This window comes from Heliangelus exortis, chromosome 18 (assembly GCF_036169615.1).
Source record: "Heliangelus exortis chromosome 18, bHelExo1.hap1, whole genome shotgun sequence".
Taxonomy (NCBI): domain Eukaryota; kingdom Metazoa; phylum Chordata; class Aves; order Apodiformes; family Trochilidae; genus Heliangelus; species Heliangelus exortis.
The window spans coordinates 170,998-197,859 of record NC_092439.1 but is presented as its reverse complement, the minus strand read 5'-3'; the positions used below and the strand labels follow the sequence as shown (position 1 = coordinate 197,859).

Below are 26,862 nucleotides of genomic sequence, written 5' to 3'. Positions count from 1 at the left end.
TTTAAGGGGTCAGGGGTTTGGAGTGTAGAGGGAAGGGGGAGTTGTGGGGGTCCCGATATCATCTCCCGCCTGACAGCTCTTGCCCAAGGGATGCTTCCTCCCCAACCGCCGCCACCCCACCAGGCTTTGGCTCGGCCGTTGGCCCGCAGCCCCTCAACTCCTGTACATCGTCCGGGGCGCTCAACAGCTCAACCCCCCCCACCCATCCGGGACCCCCACCTGCGCACCCCCAACTCCCTCCCCTGGAGCAAACCCGGGTGGGTGCCGGCAGGACTCCCCGGGGTCTCCCCCGTGCCCAGCGGTTGTCGGGGGGGCCGTGGCGAGGCTGTCGCAAGGCTGCGGTTGGGGACACGTGGCCCCGTCCCCGCTATAAGGGAGACAGCAAGCAGAGCCCCCTCAGTGCCAGGTGAGGGGTAAGGACGGGGGGGGGGGGCACAGCGGGGTGGGCTGGGGAGCAGGGGGTGTCCCTACGGCTGTGGGAGGCTTTGGTGTGTCAGAGGGGCCATGGGGATGGGGTGGCATTGAGGAACCATCGACATGGGGTGGTGGGGGTGCCATGAGGGTGGCAGAGGGAACAGGGTGGCTTTGGGGATGGTGGGGTGGCACTGGGAGTGACAGCGACTGGCGACATGGAATGTCCTCAGAAGTGCCTGAAGTGCTGTGTCCTCAGCCCCACCATGTGTCCCTGCCTGCTCCTGGTCCTGGCCCTGCTGGGCACATCCTTGTCTAGCCCCCTCAGTGAGTACCACCACCCCTGGGGGGCCATGCCAGCCCCTTGTAAGCCCTGGGCTTGGTGGCAGCACCACCCTCCTTCCCTGTGCCAGCCCTCACCCCGTCCTCTCCTCCAGCTCCCCCGGGACTCCCCCTGGCTCTGGAGCATCCCCAGTTCCGCTATGCTGTGGTCACCAAGCTGCACACCTACCCGGGGCCCTGGTAAGGGCACGGGGCGGGGGTACTGGGGAGGCAATGGCCGGTGCTGGGGGTGCTGGTTGGTTCCCAGGGGTTCTAGGTGAGTGCTGGGGATTGTTGGTCTTGCAGGAGCACTGTTGGGAGTCTTGGTGAGTTCTCCGGGGGCTGTTGGGGTGCTAATCCATGTCCTATCCCCCCAGGATCACTGCTGGGGGGTGCTGAGAATGCCGGGGAGGCTTCTGGGTGTGTTGAGGGTCCTAGGGGTGCCAGGGGTTCCTGGTGGGTTTTCAGGGGGATGCTGGTGGGTTCTTGGGGTGTCAAGGTGCTGATGGGTGCCTCCTCCTCCCAGGAGCACTGCCAGAGGGTGTTTGGGGGGCTGCTGGCCTCAGTGCACAGCATTTCCCGCAACAAGGAGCTGGTGGCTCTTGCCAGAACCTACACCCACCGCAAAGTTTGGATCGGTGCCATCACCAGCTATAGGGTGAGGGGGGACTGGGAACGGGCTGGGGGGCTGGCCATGGGGTGGGGGTGAGAGCTGGGGGCTGGAGCTGGTTTTGGGGGTGCTGGGGTGCGTGTGGAGATGGTGCTGAGGCAGTACCCACAGGGGGGACAGTGGGGGTCCTGGTGGGAGGATGCCAGCCCCTGGAACTACGCGAACTGGGCAACCGCCCAGCCCAGCCACCTCGTCCCTACCTGCACCACCCTCAGCACCCATGGTGAGGAGCATGGGGTAGGGGGAAATGGTGGGAGAGGCACTGGTAGCAATGGGGAGGCGGTATGGGGCACTGGGAGTGGCACAGGGCTACTGGGAGCACTGAGGGGGGCTACAAGTCACTGGGAGGGAGTACAGGGCATTGGGAGCATTGTGGGGCACTGGGGGAGCAGGTGGGGACTGGGAGAGGCACTGGTAGCAATGGGGAGGCGGTATGGGGCACTGGGAGTGGCACAGGGCTACTGGGAGCACTGAAGGGGGCTACAAGTCACTGGGAGGGAGAACAGGGCATTGGGAGCACTGTGGGGCACTGGGAGAGGGTACCAGACACTGGGGAGCACTGGGAGGAGGTACAGGGCACTGGAGGGGGGCAGGGGGTGCACTGGGAGGGGCATGGGGTACTGAAGCCACAGGGAGGGTGGCTGGGGGCCACCTGGTGTCTCTGACACTGTCCCTGTCCCCAGATGGGCTCTGGAGGAGCAGGTTCTGCTTTGAGCTGCGCCCCTTCATCTGCCAGTACTGAGGGCCTGGGGGTGCTGCCCCAGCCCCTCTGTGCCCAGGGGACCCATGGTGGCCCTTGTCCCAGTAAAGCAGCAGAACCCTGAGGCTGTGTCCATGTGTGCTGTGGGGAGGAGTCTGTGCCTCCCAGCCAGGGTGGCACAATCCCATAGCAGACACCAGAGAACCCCTGTGGTGGGGGGCATGGGTAGGGAGCAGTAGATCTGACTGAGGGGGCAGTGCTTTTTATTGTCCCCCCTAAACTCCTCCATCCCATTGGCAGAGCCCCCCCAAGGCCTGTGGAAACTGGGGGTGAGGACTCAGTGGGGCAGATTGGTGGGGGGCTGGGCACTGGGTGGGGCTTCCAGGGGGGTGCCTGCAGCCCCCAGCTCCTTGGCTCGGCGCCGGCACTCACGGGCCACCACCACCGGGCTGACAAAGGCCACCAGCACCACGGCAGTGAGCCCCAAGTTCACCTGGGGAGAGAGAGGGAGGGCGTGTTAGGGAGGGGGGCTGGGAGCAAGGACACCCTTCCCTGGGGAGCAGGACTCCATCCCACCATGGGGCAGAGCCAGGACTCCCCCTCCCTCCTTGGCATAGCCATGGGTCTGGAACTCACATAGAAGGGGTCCCCACCCAGGGGTCCATGCACCAGGGCCACGCAGGGGTACTGCAGCAGGGCCACCAGCGCTGACAGTGCCATGGCCAGGCCATAGAGCTTCCCGAAGTGCTGGGGGGGGGAACCTGTGGGACACCCTGGGTCACTGCCAGGACATGCCCTGCCACCCCCAACACTGACCCTACCACCCTGTGCTCTGTCCCCAACCACCCTGACCCCTGCCTCTGTCATCCCTGCTCCCAGTCAGTCCCCTGTCACCCTGACCTTGCTGCCTTGTCTGCTGTCACCTGCCATCACCATTCTGACCCTACCACCCTCTTCTCTGCCACCATCATCCTGTGCCTGTCCCAAGCCACCCTGCCACCACCACTCTGTTCCCTGTCACTCTGACCCTACTATCCTGTCCCCTGCCACCTTGACCCCACTGTCCTGTTTCCTGTCACAGCCACCCTGCTCCCTTTGCCACCTAGTCAGTCCCCAGCGAGATAACAGAACTCACGCAATGGCCAGGAAGGCGGCATTGCCCCCGTAGAGGAAGGATCGGCTCAACACCTGCAGCACGAAGGTGACGAACTGGACGGGCAGGAGGGGCACGGCCGCACACACCGAGAACAGCAGGCATTGTGTCACTGTCACCACCAGTGACAGCACCGAGGCGCGGAGGTCAGCCAGGGTCCCCAGGGCTCCTGTGGGGCAGGGGGGTACATGGCACCGGGAACTGCAGGGCCAGTGGACATGGATGCAGACAAAGGTATGGAGGGGTCAGGGAATGGGGGGACGCATTCCTGGGGACAGCAGGATCAGGGGGCCATGGCCCAGGGGAGAATGAGGTTAGGGCACTGAGGGGACATGTTCTCAAGAACACCAAGGTCAGGACATGGGGACACCGCTCCAGGGACAGTGATGTCAGGAGATGAGGACACAGCTGTGGGAACAGTGAGGTCAAGGGATGGGGGAGCGTGGCCATGGGGACGGGGACATAACCCTGAGGAGAGGAGGGTCAGGGATGGGGACATGAGTGGGGACAGTGCAGTCAGAGATGCAGACATAACCCTGGGGACAGCGGGGCCAGGGCATGGGGCAGGGGGACATATTCCCAAGCACAGCGGCCCAGGCATGGAGTGATCAGGGCAGAGTGGGGACACATCCCCAAGCCCTGTGGGATCAGGGCAGGTGTGCCCAGCTGGTTACCCTCAGGGCGGGGAGTCCTGCCACGCTTGTGCCGGTCGAGGATGAGGCCGTTCCAGGGAGCACAGAGCACCCCACAAAGCTGGGTGAAGGCAAAGGCGTTGGTGTAGGTGCTCACTGCAGGGGAGTACAGAGTTAGGGGGCTGGGTCGACCCTGCAGCCCCCCTCCGGACCACCCCTTGGCAGCCCCAAGAGCAGGTAGGGTGTCCCCCCGTACCCAGGCCGGGTTTCCCGCGGGCCAGGTGGTCGAGCAGAGGGTTGAGGGTGCCGATGAACAGGTAGTGCCGCAGCTGCATGGCCGACAGCCAGGCCACGTGACAGGCGAACAGCGCCGAGCGGGCACAGGCGGCGAAGGGCAGGGGCGGGGGGGACACCGCTGGAAGGAAACAGGGGTAAGGGGAGCAGGAGCATCCCCCCACCGCCCCCTTACTGCCACCCGCGGACATAACCCCCACCCCAGCCCCCCTCCACTGGCCACGCCCACTCGCTGTTCCACGAATCCCGTGTGGCCTCGCCCATGCATCTGCATAACTACGCCCTTTTATAGACCGCGCCCGTGTGTGGCCACGCCCCCATCCTGCTGCGTTCTTCATTTGCATAGCCACACCCGCCCCTACACGTCAATCACAAGAGTGGCCACGCCCCCATACGAGCCACACCCACCTCCGGGCAAGCCCCGCCCCCTGTCTCGTGCCGCTTCCGGCTCCAGAGGGTCCTCTTCGGGCCCCGCCTCCCCCGGCTGCCGCTTCTCTTCGTAGGTGCGGTAGGAGCGGGACTGACCCGGACACCGCAGCCTGAAACAGCCCCCACAGCCCCGTTACCCGGCATCCCCCCTCGCCCCCCCACCTACCCCTTCAGAACCCCTCCCAGTACCCATCATCGCTCCCAACCTGCCCCTTCTGAACCCCCGGTGCCCACTCTAGCCCTCCACTCATCCCCTCAGCCTCCCTGTTACCCCCACCCACTGCCCTGTCACCAACCATCACCCTCTGCCCACCCCCTTAGCCCCCTTGGGACCCCCTGCCCCGTGTCCCATCACCCCTTCCACTCCCCACCCTGGGCACTACATCTTAGCCGCCCCACACTGTCACCAGCCCGTGGGGCAGGGCCCACTGCCCACCCACAGCACAGGCACTGCCACCACCCCTGGGACATCCCCTGGCCCCAGACCTCCTACCCGTAGTCGTATGTGGGAGGCAGCGGGTAGGGGATGCGAGTGCGGGGCATGAGGAAGAGGGTGCGCAGGAGGTGCCAGGCACTGCAGGCTGCCATGAAGAGGAACATGGCCTGCAGGGACAGCCCGTGCTCATACAGCACCTGGGGACAGGGAGAGACTGGCACCGGGACCCCAACACCCACCCAGCACCTCCGTGTACCCCCCCTGCCCACCTTGATGATGAGGAAGATGGCAGAGGAGGAGTCGAAGGCGCCATTGTAGAGGGTGATAATGATGGAGCGGTACTTCCCAAAGAGGTTCCCCACCTGACCCCGAGAGACCCCCTCAGAGCTGCCAGGGACCCCCCCTGGCACCTGGCAGGGAGACCCCTGGCTATGGGGATGTTGGGGGGCTGAGACAACTCGCCTGCATGTTGGTGAGGATGAGGAGGATCCCACCCACTGACAGCATGGACATGGCTGGAAAGAGCAGCACTGACAGCTCTGGGGACAGGGGGGACAGGGGAGTCAGTGGGGACATGGAGGGGTCCCACCATGTGTCCTCCCCAGGGTACACAACACCTGTAGGGTCTCACCTGGTGTCGAGAAGGCGACAAGCAGGGTTCCACCAGTATAGAGGGAGCTGGGATGAGGGGACAGTGGTGACACATAGGAACAGGGGCACAGCTGGCACCCCCATGTCTCATGGGGGTCCCACCACTGTCTGCACCCCAGGTAAAGGGCCATGGGGGGGGTATGAGGGGGTTCTGGGGAGACCTGAGGGGTGTACAGGGGGCTGAGGGGGGGGCATGGGACACATTGGGGATGCTTGGTGGCACTGGGGGCAGAATGGGCCCCAGAGCCAGCAGCCTGAGGTGGCACAGGTGACCCCCCCCCGCCATTATGGTGTCCCTCCAGGTGGTAGGACCCTTCTCTCCTCCCCCAGCCACCTCGATACCCGTGGGTACCCCCCACTGACATGGCGATGAAGCGTGCAACAGCGGTGCCGAAGCGGTCGAAGATGAAGCCCATGGGGAAGGTCATGAAGTTGTTCATGAAGGAGCCAATGGTGAAGACCAGTGAGAACTGCTCATCTTGGCGGCTACAGTCTGCGGGGACAGGGACACTGTGGGGACAGGAGGGACCCAGGGATGCAGGGGCATGGGGGTGCAGGAATGCAGGAGACATGGAGCACTACAGGGCATCTGGACAGTGGGGACATGGGGCAGCACAGGGCATCAGGACAGCATGGGTAGCAGGGACACGGGTATGGGGACAGGAGAGGCATGAGTGCAGGGGAGTTCTGAGTGTGGGGACATGGGGCACTGCAGGGCATTGGAACATCAGGAATGGGGGCATAGAACATGGGGACAGTGGGGACACAACATGCTACAGGGGACAGGCGAAATAGGGACCAGAGCACCAGGACAGGGGGGACACGTGGCACCACAGGGGGACGCGAACAGTAGGGGTATGGGGCACTATGGGTCACCAAGCAGTGGGAACGTGGGGCACTGTGATGTGGGGACACGTGGTGGCAGTGGGGGTCTGTACCTGGCAGCAAGGTGCTGTTGGGGTTGCGGGTTGGAGGGTGGCACAGCCCCTCAAAGTACCCCAGGTCCTTGAGCACGAAGACGAGTGAGGCCCACCCAAAGATGATGCCGCAGAAGGCGCCGCACTCCAGCAGCCCAGACACCAGTGTCCCCAGGCGTTTGGCCACCCCCGCACCCCCCCCTGCCATGGCACCGTCTGTACCTGGGGGGGTACAGACACTGGGATGTCAGCCCCCAGCCTGGGGACACCTCCTCAGGGGGGAGTGGGGGCATGTGACCACCACTCTGCCCCTTGCCCCCATCAGCTGGTGGCTGGCACCAGGCCTCTGAGTGTGCCAGGGTGCTGGGGGGTCCTCAGGCAGGCAGAGCAGGCACGTGTGTGCTCGCAACCGTGTGCATGTGCTTACACACATTCACACACATGCACGTGACCTCACATGCACGTGTGCTCACAGTCATGCTTACGTGTGTACAGACGTGCTCACATATGTGAAGATGTGTGTAGGAAACAGGTGCCAGGTCTTGCCAGGAAATGAGCCAGGCCGGTGATCAGTCTCACCTGTGCCCAGTTAGGGCTGGCCCCACTGAGCATGCTCAAGACCTAGAGCCAATAAAAGGTGAGGCTGGGTGTAGCCAGGGAGCTCATTCCTGAGCAGGATCGGAGCAAGGCTGGTCGCTGTTAGTCCTCTCCGCTAACCAAGACCACCAATAGCTCCTACATCCAGTCTCGGTACAGAGCTCCCGCTCTCAACGACGTTCGCTTCCTGCAACAGATGTGCTCACACACATGCACACATGTGCTGTCCCTCCGTCCCCCCCACCCACCTGCACGAGGCCAGGCACTCCTGCTGTCACTGTCACCGTCATGGCCGCCATGGAGTTTGAACCCTGCATGAGGGGGCAGGCAGCAGCCCCCCACCACACCCCTGCACCCCCCCTCTCCCCCTGCTAATCTCGGGGAGCACCCACAGGCCCCCCGCCCTGCTGGACCCTGATAGCGACTGGTGCTCCCCCCTCCTCCTCACCAGGACCCCCCTGCTGCCACCTTATCTTCCTATGCCAGCCCGTCCCAGGACCCACCAGTCCCCAGGGGGATGGCACAGGCCCTGTGGGAGGTGACACGCTGCCAGGTGCATGGGTCCATGTTCTGGGGACACCGTCACTCCCTGGGGACTGGGCACAGCCCCTGGGAACCTTGCACAGCCCCGCTGGTGGCCCTGACATAGCCCCTGGGGGACCTGGCACAGTCCTTGGGACATTGGCACAGCCCTGGGGATGCTGGCACCAGTCCCTGGGAATTGTGACACACCCCCTGGGGATACAGCTCTTAGGAAGCCTGACCCCCACCCCTGGGGACCCCAACATGCACCCAGGGACTCTGGCACGCTGCTGGGGACTGTGACATGTCCCTTGTGGACACTGTCACTCCCCAGGGATGGTGACATATGCCCTGGGGATGCTGTCACCCCCTGGTGACTCCCACTACTGCACTGGAGTCACTGCCACCCTGCTGGTGGGAATGCGACATGTTCCCTGGGGGACACTGTCACGTCCTGGGGACACTGTGATCCCTCAGGAGACACCCTGGCACCCTGTCTGTCCCTGCCAAACCCCAAGTCACTTGTGTCCCTTGGTGTCACCAGTGTGACCCACAGCTGGCTCCACAGGCACCAAGGCCACCTCCCCTGCCTACCACTGCCACCCATGTGTCCCCTCGCCCCACTCACCCCAGAGCCTCCATGCCCACCTGAGCCCCCCCATCAGCATGTCACCGTGTCACCCTGCAGTCCCCGGGCCTGTCCCTACTCGGGCTGTGTAATGGATGGTAATGAGGCCTCATTACAGCGCCAGCAGCTAAAGATTAACCCGGGGCTGGGGGAGGGGGGGGACTGCGCTATCTATAGCCACCAAGTGGGCCTGCAGGGGGGCACCCTGGGACCCCATCACAGTATCACCGTGGGGGGAGCCCCTGGCACCCCCTGGGGTGTCACTTGTCACCAAGCCATACTGGAAAGCCCCGGGCGTACTGGGACCCCCGAGCTGTACGGGGGTGTCCCAGTCACACTGGTCTCTCCTGGACAGACTGGTGAGCCCAGACTGCTGTCCCTGATACTGGTGACCCCCAGACTGCTGACTCCCCTAGGAGAGCAGGAGGCCCCGGGTCGGGGGTGCCTGGTGCCCCCCGCTGTCCCGGTCATGTCTCTCCCAGCTCCCCGAGCCATGACCGGGAAGGGCAGGTGGGGACACAGGGGACTCCCCCTCCTCCCTGCAGGAAGTGAACCAGGCGTCCGGGACGGGAGGCCCGGGCCCGGCTCCAGCCCCTCCAGCCTCAGTCACTTTAATAATTAATGGTACAATAATTAACGGGAACGAAGGGGCCGGTGCTGCCCCACCCGGGCCGCCCGGAACCAGTAGTGCGGGGGGGGTCGGATCGGAGGCCGCGGGTCCCCTCGGGCGGGAGGTGTTCAGGGGCGCAGCGGCAGCGCCCCATGGAGTCAGGGGCACAGCGCCAGCCGGGGAGACCGGCCCGTGCGCCTCTGGTGGGGGGAACACCCGTGCCCCCGGGGGCGGGCAGCCGTGGGACGCTGCCATGGGGCGCGTGGGTGCTGGGGGGGGGGCTCAGGCCCCAGACCCACTACGCGGCCCCCGATCCTCCCCACCCCGGGTTCACAGACCATGGCCCCTAACCCCATGGCCCGCTTACAGCCCCCGCCCGCTGCCACCCCTGGGCCATCCGGGCCCCTTCGCTCCCGCTCGCTCCCCCCCGCCGCCCCGCACCATCCCCCACCGCTGCTCACCGCGGCCGGTGGGGCGGGGAGGGCCGGACGGGCCCGGGCCGGACCTCCCGGTGCTGCCGGCGTGTCTCGGTGTCGCCGGTAAGAAGGTCCCTGTGTGTTCCGTTGCCGCCGTTGCCGCCCGCCCGGCTGCAGGCGGAGCGGCCCGACCCGGCCCCGCCCCCGGGAGCGACGCGGAGGGACTCGGGGGCCCCAGTGGAGGGGTCCTGGGGTCGCCCCGCGGGTCCGCCCTGAGAGGGGCTGTCCCAGATGGGACCTCACCCCTGGCGTGCAACGGCGCTGACACACCCTGTGCGCCCCACACCCCCCCCGTGACATCCCTTTGACACCCGGGAGTGTCACCCCGCGCCTGGGCTCCCGTGTGTGTGTCCGCCGCGCGTGATCCTCGTGTCATCCCTGCCTCCCCTGCCATATCCAGGTGTGACACCTTCACCAGGTGTCCTTGAACTGTTCTCCAGCTGGGTCTAGGCCAGCCCTGGGCCACTTCCAGTTGTGTCACCTCAGAGACACCTCCAAGGGTCACCTGGCCTGTGCTCTGCCTGCTGCTCTCCCTGTCCTGGTGCTTTTGTCACCTTCTTGGCCCAGGCACCCACCCCACAGCCTGCCTGGCCCTATGCCCCCCACTTCCAACCCCCCTTCCAGTCCTCCCACTGCCCCATCCGTCCACCTGTCCATCCATCCGTGCTCTCAACCACCCACCCTGTCCCCACCCCTCCAGCCAGCCGTTCATCTGCTCAGCCATCTGTCTGTCCATCACCCATCCATCTGTCCATCACCCATCCGTCTGTCTGTCACCCATCTGTCCATCACCCGCCCGTCTGTCCCCATCCAAACACATCTCCACCCCTCCTCCTGTCTGTCTGTCCTACCGCCCCCTACCTGCTTTGACCGCAGCCTGCCCCCTCCTGTGTCACCTCCACCCGTCCGTCCGTGTCCGTCCGTCTGTCCTACCCAGCTGTGCTTCAAACAGGCATCCCTCTGTCCAACTGTCCTCGCCCCCAGCTGTTTCCCACCTTCTGCTCCCCCTTTCATGGGCCAACCGCCCACCTCTGCCCCTCCCCTGGGCCTTCCCGATGGCACCGGGACTCCCTCCCTCGGCCGAGTGAGTGCAGCCCCCCACAGGTGGGTGAAGCCCCCAGGACACTTTAGGGCGCATCCCCTCGCCAACACCGCTCCCGGTGGTGCCTAGTCGGGGTGTCTGCGGGTCCTTGAAGGGGGTGGGGAGCGGATGGGGGCCCCTGAGTCAGTCCCGCGTCGCCCACGCCCCCTCCCACGGGTGCCGCCGCAGCAGCTTGTGGTATTTCGCTCGCCGGGAGTCGCGCCGGAGACGGCGCCGCAAACACGCGGCGGTGCCAGCTTGTGCCGCCGCAGCCGGGGACACGCGTGCCCCCTCCCCACCAGGAGACCGCCGGGGGGCCCCAGCACGCCCCCAACCCCCGGCACAGCCTCAGGCGGGGGTCGCGCTCAGCACCGCGGATAGCGCCTGTTCAGCACCGCGGACAGAGACACGTCCCGCGTGGACGTGGGGGGAGCGCGACCCCCTCAGCCGCTCTCGAGCGTCCCAGAGGTGCCCGAGGAGGACGGGACCCCAGCCGCGACACCCACCCCCCGCCAGCAGCCACCCCGCCGTGGGGACACAGCGGGAGAGGGGGACACCCCCGTCCTGCCCGGGGCCCCCCACGCGACCTCCGCGTCCACGGGCCGGGGCACCCACAGTCCATCCCTCATCCCTAGTTCGGAACCCCCACGACTGCAGCGAGGGGCCCTCCTGAGGGCCCCTCAGCGCGTCCCGCGTGGGCACCTCCCGCTTTGCCCACCCCCCCCGGCGGTGTCCCCCGCGGAAGCCCCCCTCCCAAAGCGGGGCGGGCCGGCCCGGGAGGGGTTAACGGGCGGGGGGCGGGGGGGGGGGGGGGCGGAGCGCGGCCGCCCCGGGATAAGGCGCGGCGCGGGGCAGGGCTCAGCCCCACCGGAGCCGCGCGCAGAGCCGCGCCGAACCCGCAGCCCGCTCGTTCCCGCAGCCCACCCGCCCGTGCCATGCCCCGGGGGGGGGCGGCGGGGGGCAAGGGGCCAGCAGCCCCCCCCGGCACCGGCCATGAGCCCCAGGGCAGCGGGCAGAGCCTGAGCGCCCCCCCCCTCCCCCCCCCTCCCCCCTCCCCCAGCCCCCCTCTACCCGCCATGCAGCCCCCCACGGCTCGGGACCTGCCCCCAGGTAGGCGCGGGGCGGGCGGGGTCCCGAGGTGACCCCCGGCGGGGCGGGATGGGGGGGGTGTCCCCACCCTAGAGGGCACGGACCCGCCTTTGGCTGTCCTGGGGCTCTCGGGGTGCCCCCAGCAGCGCGGGGGGCGGGTGCTCCGGGGGGCCTGGGGAGACTGGGGGGGCACAGACTGACAGGGGGGGGGGTGGGGGGAGGAGGGGAGGGAGCGCACCCTGGGGTGCGACCCGTGTGGAGGCTGGTGCCAGCCCAGTCCGGCGTGGGGGTTCCTCACGACCACCGTGTGCTTGGTGCAGCTCTCGGACCCCTAGCCCGGCGTCTGAGTCTCACGGGGGCTACCGGTGCAACCCCAGGCCCCCCACCCCGGGTTGTTGGTACCCCACGACTCCCGGTGCCCTCCCAGGCCCCACCTCGTGCCGATAGCGCCCGAGTGACCCCATGTATGGGTCACAGCGTGGGGGTCCGTGGGGAGCAATGCTCCAGTTCCCTATCAGGACACGGGGGGGGGTGGGGGGGTGTAAAAAAAAAAAAAAAAAAAAAAAAAAAAAAAAAAAGGGGGTGTGGGGGGGGAAAACCGGGAATCGGTGACTTCAGCTCCCAACTGAGTCAGCCCGCGGAGAGGGGGAGTGACAGATGGGACGCGGGTGGGGGGCGCACGGCAGCACGGGGCGCCGGGGGAGGGGGGCGGTGCTCAGCAGATGCTCCGGACGCCTCCGTGGGTGGATGGGGGGTGTGGGCCCCCCTCTCCCGTAGCAAAGTGTGCGAGGGGAGGGGGGGTGCAATGGGGCTCCCTGTGCACCTCTGGTGCACCGGGGGGGGGGCCCGCCCACCCCCACCCCCCCCCCCTCCTCTCCCCCGGGAGCATCCAGCATCCCTGGGCACTGGGCCAGGCTGCCGGGTTGAATTATGGCTGAAGCTCTCGGGTTGCAGCCGAGGGGCTATGTTGTGGGGTGGGAGGGGGGTGGACACGGGTACAGGGGGCGAGGGAAGAAGAAGGTGGTGGGGGGGGGAAGTATCGTCGCTGAACACCCGGCATGTGTTGCCGGTGAAAGCGTCAGCCTGCGCCCACGCGTGTCCCACCCGGCACGTGGCCCGCAGCACGCATGCACGTGGTGATGGGGCTCTGGCGGGGTCTGTTGGGTGGTGGTGGTCTCTGGGGAGGATGGCTTTATGGGGCTGATGGGGCCCTAGGGAGCTCCTGGGGGGGTCTGTGGGGTGTTTCATGGCCTTGGGGTTCTTCCAGGGCACCCTGTGCATGATTGTGGTTGTGGGGAGCTCCTGGGGGACCATGGTTGTGTGGGCTTGGCATGGGCCTGGGGGGCTCCAAGGGATGTGCAGCCCTATGGGGTGGTCATGGCATTAGGGTTCTCCTGGGTCGTCATAGCCTTGGGGTTCACCCTGAGCACCATGGCTCTGTGGCTGATCATGGTTCTGGGTGACTCCTGGGGCACCGTGGCCCTATGGGGGTATCCAGTTCTATGTGGCTGTTGTGGACTTGGGCTTCTCCTAAGGGGCCAGGGCCCTATGGGGTGGGTATGGCTCTATGAAGTTATCATGGCCTTGGGGTCCTCCTGGGACACCATGGCCGTGTGGATGGGCATGGTCCCAGGGGGCTCCTCAGGATGTCCAGCCCTATGATGTGGTCATGGAGTTGGGCTTCTTCTAAGGGGCCATGGTCCTATGGGGTGGGTATGACCCTGGGGTTCCCCAGGGGCACCACGGCCACATGGATGGTCCCGGGGGGCTCCTCGGGTGCAGTGTTCCCCTGGTGCCCCCGCTGATGCCCCGCTGTGCCCGCAGGCAGGCGCATGGTGGCCCTGCTGCTGGCGGTGCTGGCGTGGGTGCCCAGCGGGGCTCCCTCCTGCCCCGCGCTCTGCACCTGCTACGTCTCGCCGCCCACTGTCAGCTGCCAGGCCAACAACTTCTCCTCCGTCCCCCCGGGGCTCCCAGCCGGCGCCCGCCGCCTCTTCCTGCAGAACAACATCATCAGGGCGCTGCGGGCGGGCACCTTCGGGCCCAGCACTGTCACCCTCTGGCTCTACTCCAACAACATCTCCTCCATCCAGCCGGGCACCTTCCGACACCTGCCCGCCCTGGAGGAGCTCGACCTAGGTGACAATCCCCACCTCCGTGTCCTGGCCCCTGACACCTTCCGTGGCCTCCGGCGCCTCCAGGCCCTGCACCTCTACAGGTGCCAGCTGGCCAGCCTGCCCAGTACCATCTTCCGTGGCCTCCACAGCCTCCAGTACCTCTATCTGCAGGAGAATGGGCTGCTCTACCTCCAGGTCTGCTCCTGTGGGGTGCCCATGGGGCTGGGGGTGGGGTGTGAAGGAGGGTGGTGGGTGATGCTTTCAGGGCACCACTGTGGGACCAAGCTCCTTGGGACAGACGTGTCAAAGCTGACACTCAGGGAGCAGGGACATGGGTTACAGTGATGGGTGACATAGAGTGGGGACACGGGACAGGATGATGGGTGATGTTCCTGGATGCAGGACAGGGTGATGCTGCTGGGACAGGGACATGGGTGACACCACCAGGGCAAGGACGTCGGAGGTGGTTCTTGGTGATGGCCATGGGACATGGTGTTGGGCGACGTGCAGGGAGCGGAGCTGTGTGGCCAGGTGGTGACACTTCCCGTGGAGTGGTGGCAGGGGACAGGGTGATGCTCCTGGCTCCAGGGTGTGGGGGTGGGTGACTCCCATGGAACTGGGCTGGAATGGGTCTGCACATCCCATACTTACACCCACCCCCTCCTTCCCACCATAGGACGACCTCTTCGCAGACCTGGGCAACCTGAGCCACCTCTTCCTGCACGGGAACCGCCTGCGGGCACTGTCGGAGGGGGTGTTCCGGGGGCTGCCCAGCCTGGACAGGCTGCTGCTGCATGCCAACCGCCTGGCCACCATCCACCGCCGGGCCTTCGCGGGGCTGGGCCGCCTCACCATCCTCTACCTGTTCAACAACAGCCTCTCTGCCCTGCCCGGAGACCCGCTGGCCGCCCTGCCCTCCCTGCAGTTCCTGCGTCTCAACGCCAACCCCTGGGCCTGCGACTGCCGCGCCCGCAGCCTCTGGGCCTGGTTCCGCCGCACCCGGGTCTCCAGCTCCCCCGTGCCCTGCGCCAGCCCCGCAAACCGCCGCGGCTCCGACCTGAGACACCTCCGCCCCCACGACTTCGACGCCTGCTCCGACGACGACGACAACGACGACAGAGGTGGCCGCGGGGACGATGGCGGCAACGGCCAGGGCGTGATGGGCACCCCAGGGCGGGCGCGGGGCCGCCCCGGACCTCTCCCGGCCGCCCCTCCCTCTGCCTTCTATCGCGACGGGCTGCCCCCGCACGACCTGCGGGGACCCCAGCCCCGGCCGCCACCCCCCCTCCCGTGACTCCCGCGGCCCCCCCGGGGACAGTCGCTGCCCTCTAGCTCCCTGTGCCCCCCCGGTTGCCACTGCCACCGCCCCCCGGCAGTCCCCTACCTTCCTGCCCGTCCTGGTTCTGCTCCTGCCCCGGCTCTGAGCCCCACCCCCCCTCCCCAAAGGGAGCCCAAGAACTGTGGGGGGCTGCAGGGAGGTGCAGGGGGCTTCCCTTCCCCCCTCTCCCCTCCCCCCCCCCCCCCCCCGGCGAATCCTGAGTGGGGAACCCCCCCCCTAACTGTGAACCAAACAGGGGAAATTATTTATTAAAAATGGTCTTATTTTGGGACAGTGGGGCCTGGCTGCTGCGGGAGGGCTGCTGTCTTTCCAGGTCACTGCCTGCTCCACATCAAATATTGATGTCCCCATCCCCGTGGTGGCTGAGTGGCAGCAAGGCATGCAGGAGAGGGATGGACAGACAAACCCCCTGACCTGTGGGGTAGGTGGCTACCAGCACCAGGCACCGTGGGGCTGCAGACACTTCACAGGGTGCCAGCATGGCAGGTGTGATGGGAGCCACAGGGTTGCTGTCACTGTCACCTGCGCTGTCACCATCACACCTGACCCACTTCCTCGCAGGCATGGCTGGTGCATGCGCCATGAGGACACACGTGGACAGACCCTGCCCACCCGCTGCTGGTGTCCCTCTTGATGGATGGCACTGACATGTCCCTCCAGAATCCCTATCTGTGTCTCCAGCCAGGGGTGGGTGTCTTGGGGGTGTCCCCATGCCAGTGCCCCTGCGTCCCTCTCCCTCCCTGAGTGTTCCTGTGTGTGTGGGTCTGGGCTGTTCCTCTGGTCCTTCTCAGGTGCCTCTGGGTGTCCTCAACCAGGTCGGAGTGTCTTAGGGGTGTCCCCATGCTGTGTCCCTGTGTCCTTGTCCCTCTCTAGGGCTGTGTCCCTGTGGCTGCCCCCCCTTCCCCCCCCCCCCCCCCAGTGTCCCCCAGCCTGCAGACAGACAAGGGCAGAACCCCATCCCTACCCTGCGGGGGATTATGAGGGGCTCAGCCTAATCCAGGGGATTACATGGGCTGGGCAGGGGAGGGGGGGGCACAGAGAGGTCCCCCCACTCAAGGACACAGCACGTGGCAGTGGGGACAGCAAGGGGGGGATCTCCTCAGCCCACCCAACCGGGTCAGTGTCACCCCAACATCTCAGTATGGGGCAGCTCTGTGTGTGAGGGACTGGAACCAGCTGGCCCAAAGCCTGGGGTTTATTGGGGTTCTGGTGGGGCACCAAGGGGGGTCAGGCAGTGCCGGTGCCCTGCTGCATGCGCTTAAGCAGCTCCTCATCCTGCAGCGACAGCTCTGTCAGCTTCTTGCCCATCCGTTCGTGCACCTCCAGGTACTTGGCCACACAGCGGTCCAGGCAGACACTCTCCCCCTTTGATAGCTCTGACTCCTTGTAGTGGGGGGGGACGCACTTGCGGTGGCACGCCTGCGTCATCCTGGGACACCCCCGCACCGTCAGACCCTGGTACCCCAGCACCCCGATATCCCTTGTCCCACAAAGCCCTCCCCAGAACCCCCAGTGCCCTCCAAACCCAGGCAGCCCCAGCGCCCCCCAAAAGCCCCCCATCTCCAGGGAGACCAGGTGCCCCCAATGACCCCCATTATCCCCACTGCTTCCCAGCCCCAGTGCCCCCCAATGCCCCTTAGCCCCCTCCCGTTGCCCCCTATCCCCTGTGTCCCCATCCGAGCTCCGCCCCGCGGCTCCCCCCGCCGGGCGCACCGGTTGTACATGTCGGCCATCATGTCAACCTCCAGCTCCGCCGCCAGCTGCTGGGCCCGCAGTGGGTCCATGGCGCCCGGTACGGCCCGCTCGGCTCGGTACAGGACCCCACGGCGGCTGCCGGCAGGAACCACGTGGGCGCCGCTTCCGCCCGCTCGCAGCGCGGCCCCGCCCCTCCGGCGCCCTCAGCCAACAGAATACAGGCAGGCAAAGGCGGTGGAGAGTGTCCCCTACTCTGATAGGGAGACGAGCGAGAGGGCGTGGCCTCAGCTCAGCAGAAACAGGTGGGGCGGGGCCAGAGCCACAGGGGGGGTGGTCTGCATGTTGAGGGCGTGGTCAAATATAGAGGGCGTGCCCATGTCCATGCCCCGCCCCCATATTGGCCCCCGGGGGGGGCTCGTGACCCCGCCATGACCCCTGTGTGTGTCCCCCGCCCTGCCCGTCCTGTCCCCGTGTGCCCTCCGTGTCCCCTCCTTGTCCCCCCGACCCTGCGATTCTCCGTGTCCCCCTGGGTGTGCCCCCCGGGCCCCACACGTGTCCTCCCCGCGGGTGGGCGGTGAGTGACGGCGGCACCTGAAACCCCCCCCCCCCTCCCGCACTCCCCGCCTGATAAAAATAGTTCCAGGGGGCGGGGCCGGGAGGACCGCCGGGGGGCGACGCAGCGGGAGCGGCCGGAGGGTACGGGACAAGGGGGACGAGGGGCAATGGGGGTCTGGAGGGGTTTAGGGTGGCGGGAGGGGAAATGTGAGGACTCGGGGTGGAACTTACGGGGGTCGGGATGGGACGGGCTGGGGCAGCTGGGGGTTGGGGGGCTGGAGATGGGGTTTGAGGGGTCGGGAGGGGGAACTGGGGGGATTGGAGGGAGGGCAGCGCTCTGGAGGGGGGAAGAGGGTGTTGGGGGGCATGGGGCACCTTATGGGGAGGGGAAATGGGGGGGCATAGGGACAGGGGCAGGGGGTGGCTGGGCTGAAGGGCCAGGGGGGCACCCAGTGACAGTCCTGTACCCCTGCAGCAGTGACCACAGCAGCATGAAGACCCTGGGAGACACCAGCACCCCCACCCCAGACACCCTCACCCCAAAAACCCCCACCCTGGACACCCCCTCCCACCCCTCTGTGGAGCCAGGGAATGGGGCTGTGGGAGGCGATGGGAGTGACAGCCAGGGGGAAAGGGATGTGGAGGACACTGGGGGAGACCTGAGAAGGACAGGGGGCACAGAGGGGGATGCCAAGGCAGAGGGGGCTGAGGGGGTGGGAGGCAATGCAAGGGACACAGGGGGTAACACCCAGGGCACAGGGGATGCAGTGGGTGACACCAAAGCAGGGACAGCTGAGAGTGCTGGGGGTGACACAGGAGACACAGGGAGTGACACCAGGGTTACAGAGAGTGGCACCAAGGGCACAGAGGGTGACACTGGGGATAAAGGGGGTGGCACCAGGGGCACAGAGGGTGGCACCAGGGGCACAGAGGATAGCACAAGGGATGCAGGGTGTGACACCAGGGGTGCAGGGAGAGACAACAAGGGCACAGGGGGTACAGGGGAGGCTAGGGAGGAGGTGGCTGTGCCCGCAGCGGTGGACAGCACCCGGGCCCAGCAGGTGAGAGGGGGCTGGGGATAGGGGGGTGGCAAGGTGGGGACAGGGGTCACAGTGCCACAGTGCCACCCTGGCTGTGACTGCAGGAGCCCACCTGGCTGCAGGATGAAGATGAAGAGCTGTGGCCCGAGTTCCCCCCCTGCTCCCCCACAGAGGGGGCCGCTAGCCCCACCTCCCCCATGTCCCCAACGTGTCCTGTGTCCCCCACATCACCCACATCCCCGGTGTCCCCCATGGCCCCACCAGGTAAGGTTGTGTGGGTGGGGTTCTGTGCTGGCAGCAGAGTCCCACGGGTGTCCTCCCATGGTGTCCCTTCTAGACATCCCCACATCCCCTCCCTGTGGCGGGAGTCTCCAGCCCCACACCTCTTAATGCTGCTCCAGGGATCCCCCCCCCCATTTGGGACCCTGCCAGTGCCTGGAGGGGAGGTGGGGATTTTGGGATCCCCCATTCCACCTACCCCTCCTCTCTCCCTTGCAGCCAGCACCACAGGTGGCTCGGGGGTCAGCGAGAGGTGAGTGGAGGGGGCACAGGGCTGTGGGTGCCTGCTGTGGGGCAGAGCTATGGGGTACAGCCATGGCCGGGCCCCCAACCTGCCCCACAGGCCTGGCCCACCATGTGTGCCCCCCTCAGCAGTGCTCTAACCCCCACCTCTGTGCCCACAGGGCTGCCCCAGTGGGGGGGGTGCAGGGCCGGGCACTCCCTGGGACTGTGGGGCTGAGGCCAAGGCTGGATGGGGCCGGGGGGCGGCCGCGGGTGAGTCCTCGGGCACAGGGGCGCAGCGCCATCCTGGAGAAGTTCGGAGGGTGAGGGGGCCCAGCCCCACCAGTGGGGCCTGGAGGGGCCATGGAGGGGGGCATGGACGGGGGGGGTGAATGGGACTGGGGGGCCATGGGGCAGTGTGGGGCTGTGAAGCACTGGGGCGACACAGGGACTGGGAAGCAGGGGGGTGCTGGGGGGTCATGGGACAGTGTGGGGCAGGACTGGAGGCATGTGGGGGGCTGGTCAATGGGTGCCATGAGGCAGAAGTGGGGGGTGCCTGAGGGGCTATGGGGCAGTCAGGAACAGGACTAGAGGGCCATGGGGCAGTGGGGTACTGGGGGGCACAGGGCAAGGAGGGCAGTGGGGACAAATGGGCACCAATGGGGACCCACTGGGGGATAACAGGTACTCGGGGGGGTGTGGGGCACTCCACATCCCCTGTGTCCCCCACAGGGCAGCCAAGGGCCCGGCCCCACACCTGAAGCGTGCGGGGGGCACAGCCACAGTCAAGGCCATGCTGCTGGAGTGGTGCCGGTCCAGGACCCGTGGGTACCAGGTGAGGGGGCGTTGGGGGGCTGTGGGGCAGCTGTGGGGCAGGCTGACCCCTCTGTCCCTCCCTGGGGAGCAGAACGTGGATGTACAGAACTTCTCGGGGAGCTGGGGCTCGGGCCTGGCCTTCTGTGCCCTCCTGCACAGCTTCTTCCCTGATGCCTTCGACTTTGCCACCCTGGACCCCCACAACCGCCATCACAACTTCACCCTGGCCTTCACCATTGCTGAGTGAGCACTGTCTTGTCCTGTCCCTGTCCCCTGTCCCCTGTCCCCCCATCCCATCCTGCATGGTGTCCCCCAGGGCAACTGTGTCATCAGTGTCCCCCCTGATGGTGGTGGTGTCCTCCTGTGACAGCTGTGTCCCCCATGATGTCTGTTTCCCCACGTGGCCAGTGTCCCTGGTGTCCTCTGTGATGGCAGTGTCCCCCCGTGATGGCAGTGTCCCTCGTGTCTCCTCATGTTGGCAGTGTCCCACCATGACACTCATGGGCTCAAGTTGTGCTGGGGAAGGTTTAGGTTGGACATTAGAAAGAATTTCTTTACTGAGAGGGTGATCAAGCATTGGAATGGGCTGCCCTGGGAAGTGGTGGATTCTCCATCCCTGGAGATATTTAAAAAGAGACTGGATGTGGCACTCAGTGCCATAGTCTAGTAACTGCAGCGATAGTGGATCAAGGGTTGGACTTGATGATCTCTGAGGTCCCTTCCAACCCAGCCAATTCTATGATTCTATGACAGCCATGTGTTACGGCGAGCCTTTCTCGGGGACACGGCTCTTCTCAGGAGCTCTCTTGCCATCCCTCTCCTCAGGCATCTTCCTCTCTTGTCTCCTTCTGCTTCTGGGAGCATGCCTTTTATTTTGCCCTTCAGCCCCGCCCATTTCCGGCTGGGGCAGGCCCTAATTATTGGGCACAGCTGGGCCTAAGCTCCCAGTTCATTATCGGTGACACCTGAGGACTTGTGGTTCTCTCTACAGCCATGTCCCCATGCCAGCGATGTCCCCCTGTGACAGCAGTGTTCCCTGTGATGGCAGAGTCCAGTGTCCCCCACGATGGTGGTGTCCTCCCTGTCCCCCATGATTCTGTTCCTCCCATATCCCCCTTTGAGAGCCATGTCCCCAGTGCCCCCCCTGACAGTGGTGTCCCTGTGTGTCCCTGCAGGGAGCGGGTGGGCTGTCCCCCACTGCTGGAGGTGGAGGACATGGTACAGATGCCGGTGCCGGACGCAAAGTGTGTCTACACATACCTGCAGGAGCTGTACCGCTGCCTGGTGGGCAAGGGGCTGGTGCGGACCCGGCAGCGATGAGGGGGAGTCCTGGGCCCCCCACCCCCTGCCTGCCCCCCCAGCAGCACAGGCTGAGGTGGCCCTGTCACTTAGGGCAAGGGGGATGTGGAGATGCTGGCACCCAGTGGGTACCCCCCCCTCAGGTATCTCCATGCCACACCAGGAGCAGGAATAAATTTATTAACTCAGGAGCAGGATGTGGGGTGCTGGGACCCCCCCGAGGTGCCTGAGGGGCTTCCTGAGGGGGGTGTCATGTCCTCAGGGGTTCTGGGGGGCCCATGGCGAGGCTCAGCGTGGCGGTGGATGTGTTCTTCTGCCTTGCGATAGAAAACCTGGGGCTGGTCCTGCAGCTCCCGGGCCAGCTCCGGCCGCAGTGCCCACCGGGGGTCCAGGTGGTCCAGCAGCTGCAGCAGGTCCTGCAGCACTGCAGGCACAGCGGGGGGGGGTCAGGGCAGACCCCCGATGGGCCCCTCACTCCTCCCCCCGGTATCCCCCTGTACCCACCCTGAAGGGCACGGGTGGTGGGCTTCCACTCTTTGTGGTTGGTAAGGGTCTGGCAGACACCACCGTGGGGGTCCACAGCCGGGTGGTAGATGGGGGTGCGAAGGGTGGCACAGGGGGGGGCCAGGGGGTACGCAGGGGGGAAGGTCAGCTCAAAGCGGAAGGCACCCATGTTGTACGGGGGAGTGTTCTGCCGTGTAAAGGGGAGTGGCACCTCAGACCCTCACACACCGTCCATGGTGCGGGTACCCAGGGAGCCTCGCAGGGACACTTCCCCCCAGCTCAGAGCCCCCCCGGGCCCCCAGCCCAGAATCGCCCTGCAGCCTCCCCAGAGGATCCTCCCCTGTGTTGCCCAGGTGGGGTCATCTCCTCAGTGCCCCCCCCCAAGAAGGCCCTCCCCGTGGGCCCATCTCCCTTCCAGGCCTCCTATGTCCTTGTGGTCCCCCCGTGCCCTCAGCCCCTCGCTCACCCCCAGCTCCCCCGAACCTTACCGTGTCCAGGGTCCCCTCCACCCCCATGCCCTCAGGGTTCCCCCGTAGCCCCGCCAGCCCTCCATGCTCGGGGACCCCCGGTTCCCTCCCGATCAGCAGTTCGCCCGGTGCCCCTCACAGGCAGCAGCAGCCCCTCCCAGCGCAACACGTTCCGCTCCACCGACCGCAGGTCGCGGACCCCTTCCCAGCGCCGACACTCGGCGAGCTCCTGTGGACAAGGGACAAGGCCGGTGGGCGGAGACCCCCAGGACTCGCCCCATATGGGCGGGGCCTCTCCCCACCCACCCCATCCCTTATCGCGGGGCGGGTCCCGACGGGGAAACGAAACCGAACCGGTGCTGGGGGAGGGCAGCGCCCCTGCTCCCTCAGCTCCCCGGTACCGGCACCGCCGATCCCCGCTCCCCGGCAGTCCCTGCTCCCGGCACCCCCTGCTCCGGGACTCTGATTCCGGCACTCCCCTCTCCGAGGCTCCCCGGTACCGACACCCCTCGCTTCCCCGTCCCATTGCCCCACACCCCCGCACTGGCACCTCCACAGCCCCGACCCTCCCCGATCCGGACCCCCGGTGACCCCCACCTTAGCGAGTCTCTGGGCCATGGCCAGCGGTGCCTGTGCCGGTGGGCGGGGACAACACAGGACACGCCTCTGATCACGCCCCCAACGCGGGGGGCGGGGCTTGGGCCGCCCGGAGGCCATAGAGAGGGGAGGGGCGAGCGGCCAGACTGGCCCTGGGACTCCGCGGTCACCTCGTGTGTGGGTCAGGCTGTAGCGGGACCCCCACACCGCTGGCCGAGGGGCTGGGGACCCCACACCGCTGGCCCTGCCCCGCCCCAGGCAGCAGAGAAATGTGGGGGGAGGGATGCCTGGGGCGGTCACAGTGCCCGAGACACCGGGTCCCTGGGGGCGGGGACGGGCAGTGGGGGTGGTGGCACCGCCTCTGTCCCCGCGGGGTCACGGCTGAGGTCCCCCCCATCCTCTCCTGGGGGTGCCAGCCGGGGGTGGGTCCTGCCTGCCTCCCGCCTCTGCCCGCTGCTCCCCCCCGCCCGCTTTCCGGGAAGCCCCGGCGGGCTCCGGCCCCGTTAATCTTTAACCCGGCGAGGCCAGAGCCGGACAGAGCGTCCCGAGCCCGGACAGACCCCCTCGCACACAGGGACAGACCCGCTGTCACCCAGGTGGGCACGGGGGCTGCACCCGCCCCGCACCCCGGGCGTGCCGGGCCGGGGGACAGGGGGTGGGGGTACAGGCAGGCCCAGGTGGCTACTGGACACAGGGGGTGGGCGCCCGCGCGCCCAGCTCCTGACCCGCCCGTGCCCTCCAGGCCCCCAACCATGATTCTCCGGCTGCTTCTGGAGTGGCTCGTGGCCACGGCTACTGTCACCCCGGTAGGTGTGGCCCGGGGAGGTGGGGTCCCTGTGTCCCCTGCCCCCCTCACCTGGGTCCCTGTGCTCCCTGCCTGCCTCACCCTCTCCCTATTCCCTCCTGTCACCCCTCGTTGCCCCATGCCTGTGCCCCCTCATCCCCTCACTATGTCCCCGTACTCAGGGGCCCTCTGGCCCCCAGGGTCCCCGTGCCCCCCTGCTACCTGTCCCCCCTCACCATGTCCCCCTTCCTCTCTGACTGCCGTCACTGTGTCCCCATGCCCAGGTGCCTGAAGTCTCTCCCAACCTTCCAAAGCTGCTCCTGCAGCCCCCACTGGTGACCCCCTATCCTGCCCCAGACCCTCCAGGGGATGTGAGGGGCCTTGTCCTGCCAGAGCCCGGTCCCCCTGCGGGCATGGCCTCCCCCAGCCCCCCAGGTACACCCGAGGAACCAGTCACTACAGCCAACAGCAGCACCCCAGAGCCCCCCGGTACCCCCAGCCCGCCGTGTCCTGGAGATGACGAGCCAGCAGTAGCCTGCGGGGAGACCTCGGGGGAGCAGCAGGCAGCTGTGGCCGAAGCTGTGGGCGCCTTCACCCTCCGCTTCTACCAGCACATGGCAGCAGCTGCACAGCCCGGCACCAATTTGCTCTTTTCCCCGATCAACGTGGCCATGGGGCTGGCGCACCTGCTGTTGGGTGAGGGAAGACTGCAGTGTCACCACCACGGGCATGAGCACCACCATGGGCACTGTCAGTCAGTCACTGCCCTGCCACCAGTGGTGTCCCCATTGCCATCCCACCCGTGGGCACCCATCTGAGCTCCCCTGTACTCCTGTACCCACAGGTGCCCGTGGTGAGACCCGTGACCGCCTGGCCACTGTCCTGGGGCTGCCCCCAGAGCCGGGCTGCCTGCACAGTGCCCTCCGGCAGCTTGCCACTGCACCTGGGCTCTTCTCGGCCACCCAGATCTTCCACCAGCCAGGTGAGCAGGTGGGGGTGGAGGGACACAGGTGCTGTTGTGACACGGGAGTGACACCAGTGTGATGCTGGCAGGGCTGCGCCTCCGGCCCCGCTTCCTCAACCAGTCCTGGCACTTCTACGGCGCCCGGCCCAGCGCCCTGAGCGGCAACGAGACCCTGGACCTGCTGCAGGTCAACCAGTGGGTGTGGGAAGCCAGTGGGGGGTTGCTGCCCGAACTGCTGCCTGCCATGCCCCCCCAGGCACAGCTGCTGCTGCTCAGTGCCGTGCATCTCCGTGGTATGCCGGGGATCTGTCCTGGGATCTGCCCTGGGGGGGAGCATCAGGGATCTGCCCCAGGATCTGCCATGGGGAGGTTGGATTGGGATTTGCCCTGGGATCTGCCCAGGGGGTGGGTTCAGGGAACTGCCCTGGGATCTGTTCTAGGATCTGCCTGGGGACTGGCTCAGGGATCTGTTCTGGGATCTGCTCATGATTCATAGCTCAGAGTTCTGCCCCTGAGCTCAGCCGCCAGCTCTGCACCTGGACCCACCCGGGATCCAGCATGGGGCTGAGCCTGATCCTCTGTCCCCGTCCGGCCCAGCTGTCCCCTGTCCCTGTCCCCACAGCTGCCTGGCATGTGCCGCTGGACCCGGAGCAGACAGTGCCTCTGCCCTTCCTGCGCCCCGGCCGCCCCCGACTCCTGGTGCCCACCATGACCAGCAAGAAATACCCAGTGGGGTCCTTCACCGACCGTCACCTGCAGGCACAGGTACCAGGAGCGGGCCATGGCATCACTGCCAGGGTACTTGGAGGGCAGGATGCCATGCTGGCACGACTCTGGTGGCACTGGGGAAGGGTGCCAGGCTGTGACATCACCACAGTATCACTTGGGGGGATGCCAGGCAGTGATGTCCCCCTGGTGGCGGTGGGGGTGACATCACTGTAGTGGCACTTGGGAGGATGCCAGGCTGTGACATCACCACAGTGGCACTGGGGGTTGTTGCCTGGCTGTAATGTCACCAGGGATGGGTCCCCCTCAGGTGGGGCGGCTGGAGCTGAGTGGGGGGCTGAGCCTGGTGGTGCTGGTGCCATGGGGACCCCTGGGGTCACTGGGGGCCCTGGAGCGGGCGCTGGACCCCCCGACCTTCCTGGGACTGCTGCGGCGGGCAGCCCACACCCCCCTCCGCCCCACTGCCCTGGCCCTGCCCAGGCTGCGCCTCGACACCGCCATCGATGTGGTGGCCCTGGTCCATGACATGGGTAAGGCCAAGTGACATCACTGCTGGGGCAATGTCACTTCCATTATGTCACTGGTCCCTCTGCAGGTCCCTTGCCCCAGTGTCCCCTGTACCTTTGGTGTCCCCAGGGTCCCCTTGTTCCCCCATGTCCCTGCTGTCCCCCTAATGTGCTTCATAATGTCCTCAGTGCTCTTAGTGTTCTCAGTGTCCCCATGTTTCCCCTACTGTCTCTGGCACCCCTAATTTCCCCCATATCCCTGGTGTCCCTCTGCCCCCGATGTCCCCAGTGTCCTCAGTGTGCCCCTATTGTCCCCACATCCCCAGTGTCCCCAAGGGCCCCCATGTGCCCTCTGCACCCACCTCTCCAATATCCCATACCATCTCTACACCTACTTCCCCAGTGTCCTTGTGTTCATCCCTGGTGTCCCCGTGTCTTCCATGTTCCCTCTGCCCCCACACCCCCACTGTCCCCAGTGTCCCTTTGTCCCCTCTACACCCACACCCCTGGTGTCCTCCTGTCCCCGTGGGTGACACCGCTGTGGGTGCCGCAGACTTTGGGCTCTTCCTGGATGCGGAGCTGTGCGGGCTGGCTTGGGGCCCAGGTGTGGCAGTGGACACGGCACGGCACCGGGCGGTGCTGGTGCTGGACGAGGCCGGCGTGGAGGCAGCAGGGGCGATGGCCACGTCGGTGGCCCGCTCAGCCCTGCTGCTGGAGGCCCTGCGCCCCTTCCTCTTCATCCTCTGGCATGACAACAGCAGTGTCCCCCTCTTCATGGGCCGCCTCAGCAACCCCCAGCCCTGACACCCCCCTGCCCATGCCTGCCTCCCTCCCTCCTGCCACTCCTCCATCCCTCTCTCCTTCTTCCTTTCCCTCTAGCCCCCCATCCCTTCCCCCTCTCCCTTTCTTCCCTCCCTGATTTGTCCCTATCTCACTCCCTCCTCTCATCCCTTCTCCCTTTCCCTTTTGCCTCCCTCCTTACCCTCTCCCTCTTTCCCTCCAACTACCCTCCAGACCAGTCCTTCCCTCTCTTCTCTCTCATCTCTCCCTCATCCCTCCCTGCTCCCTCTTCCCCACCTCCCTCCATCTCCCCACCCTTTCCTCCCATTCACCTCCCTTTCCCCTCCTCTTCCCCTCCCCCAGGGAAGTGTGTGGGGCCCATGCCCCCCTGTGCCTCACTTTCCCCATCGGTTCAGCCCAAATAAACGTCCTGACCTCAGCTTGGCTCCTGTGTGCAGGGAGGGGCAGCAACAGCCAGGCCCCATAGGAGTGGGGAGCTCCCCAGGACCCCCCCACCCAACCCAGAGTGCCAGGGCTGAGCTGGGGGCAGGCAGTGCC

At 66.6% G+C, this 26,862-nt stretch overlaps 6 protein-coding genes and 1 long non-coding RNA gene across 11 annotated transcripts; 4 read left to right on the top strand and 3 right to left on the bottom strand.

The window, feature by feature from the left end:
• Window positions 1-16: 16 nt before the first annotated feature.
• LOC139804750 (uncharacterized) lies at window positions 17-941 on the top strand. The gene is made up of 3 exons (XR_011729521.1): window positions 17-406; window positions 645-738; window positions 849-941. It is a non-coding gene; the product is annotated as an uncharacterized lncRNA (long non-coding RNA).
• Window positions 942-2,348: 1,407 nt separating this feature from the next.
• SLC43A3 (solute carrier family 43 member 3) lies at window positions 2,349-9,762 on the bottom strand. Of its 2 annotated transcripts, XM_071762252.1 has the most exons (13): window positions 9,423-9,762; window positions 6,636-6,830; window positions 6,061-6,190; window positions 5,678-5,724; window positions 5,509-5,585; window positions 5,316-5,408; window positions 5,104-5,243; window positions 4,590-4,720; window positions 4,144-4,302; window positions 3,930-4,043; window positions 3,238-3,424; window positions 2,739-2,883; window positions 2,349-2,595 (listed from the first exon to the last, which is right to left on the bottom strand). In XM_071762252.1, the coding sequence occupies exons 1-13, from the start codon at window positions 9,745-9,747 to the stop codon at window positions 2,440-2,442; spliced, it is 1,899 nt and encodes a 632-aa protein (XP_071618353.1). In that variant the 5' UTR covers window positions 9,748-9,762; the 3' UTR covers window positions 2,349-2,439. The 2 variants fall into 2 exon arrangements, with proteins under 2 accessions (XP_071618353.1, XP_071618352.1); XM_071762251.1 differs by lacking the exon at window positions 2,739-2,883.
• Window positions 9,763-11,351: 1,589 nt separating this feature from the next.
• RTN4RL2 (reticulon 4 receptor like 2) lies at window positions 11,352-15,387 on the top strand. The gene is given in 4 exon segments (XM_071762253.1): window positions 11,352-11,638; window positions 13,442-13,926; window positions 14,408-15,010; window positions 15,012-15,387. Coding segments are annotated over 4 exon segments (1,407 nt in total). The 5' UTR covers window positions 11,352-11,463; the 3' UTR covers window positions 15,156-15,387.
• An 860-nt stretch (window positions 15,388-16,247) lies between these two features.
• On the bottom strand, window positions 16,248-16,944 carry TIMM10 (translocase of inner mitochondrial membrane 10). The gene is made up of 2 exons (XM_071762269.1): window positions 16,784-16,944; window positions 16,248-16,499 (listed from the first exon to the last, which is right to left on the bottom strand). Exons 1-2 carry the CDS (start codon window positions 16,852-16,854, stop codon window positions 16,298-16,300), a joined length of 273 nt encoding a protein of 90 aa, XP_071618370.1. The 5' UTR covers window positions 16,855-16,944; the 3' UTR covers window positions 16,248-16,297.
• A 280-nt stretch (window positions 16,945-17,224) lies between these two features.
• On the top strand, window positions 17,225-21,165 carry SMTNL1 (smoothelin like 1). The gene is made up of 8 exons (XM_071762257.1): window positions 17,225-17,461; window positions 17,796-18,381; window positions 18,465-18,624; window positions 18,859-18,892; window positions 19,044-19,184; window positions 19,594-19,696; window positions 19,769-19,920; window positions 20,853-21,165. Exons 2-8 carry the CDS (start codon window positions 17,812-17,814, stop codon window positions 20,995-20,997), a joined length of 1,305 nt encoding a protein of 434 aa, XP_071618358.1. The 5' UTR covers window positions 17,225-17,461; window positions 17,796-17,811; the 3' UTR covers window positions 20,998-21,165.
• Window positions 21,136-22,608, bottom strand: UBE2L6 (ubiquitin conjugating enzyme E2 L6). The gene is made up of 4 exons (XM_071762264.1): window positions 22,545-22,608; window positions 22,087-22,176; window positions 21,481-21,667; window positions 21,136-21,400 (listed from the first exon to the last, which is right to left on the bottom strand). Exons 1-4 carry the CDS (start codon window positions 22,563-22,565, stop codon window positions 21,162-21,164), a joined length of 537 nt encoding a protein of 178 aa, XP_071618365.1. The 5' UTR covers window positions 22,566-22,608; the 3' UTR covers window positions 21,136-21,161.
• On the top strand, window positions 22,172-26,743 carry SERPING1 (serpin family G member 1). 4 transcript variants are annotated; one of them, XM_071762245.1, is made up of 8 exons: window positions 22,214-22,443; window positions 23,287-23,350; window positions 23,940-24,024; window positions 24,173-24,310; window positions 24,382-24,585; window positions 24,915-25,057; window positions 25,329-25,548; window positions 26,078-26,743. In XM_071762245.1, exons 1-8 carry the CDS (start codon window positions 22,229-22,231, stop codon window positions 26,326-26,328), a joined length of 1,320 nt encoding a protein of 439 aa, XP_071618346.1. In that variant the 5' UTR covers window positions 22,214-22,228; the 3' UTR covers window positions 26,329-26,743. The 4 variants fall into 4 exon arrangements, with proteins under 4 accessions (XP_071618345.1, XP_071618346.1, XP_071618344.1 ...); XM_071762243.1 differs by having other exon boundaries at window positions 23,613-24,024; XM_071762247.1 differs by lacking the exon at window positions 22,214-22,443 and adding an exon at window positions 22,886-23,140 and having other exon boundaries at window positions 23,613-24,024.
• Window positions 26,744-26,862: the final 119 nt, after the last annotated feature.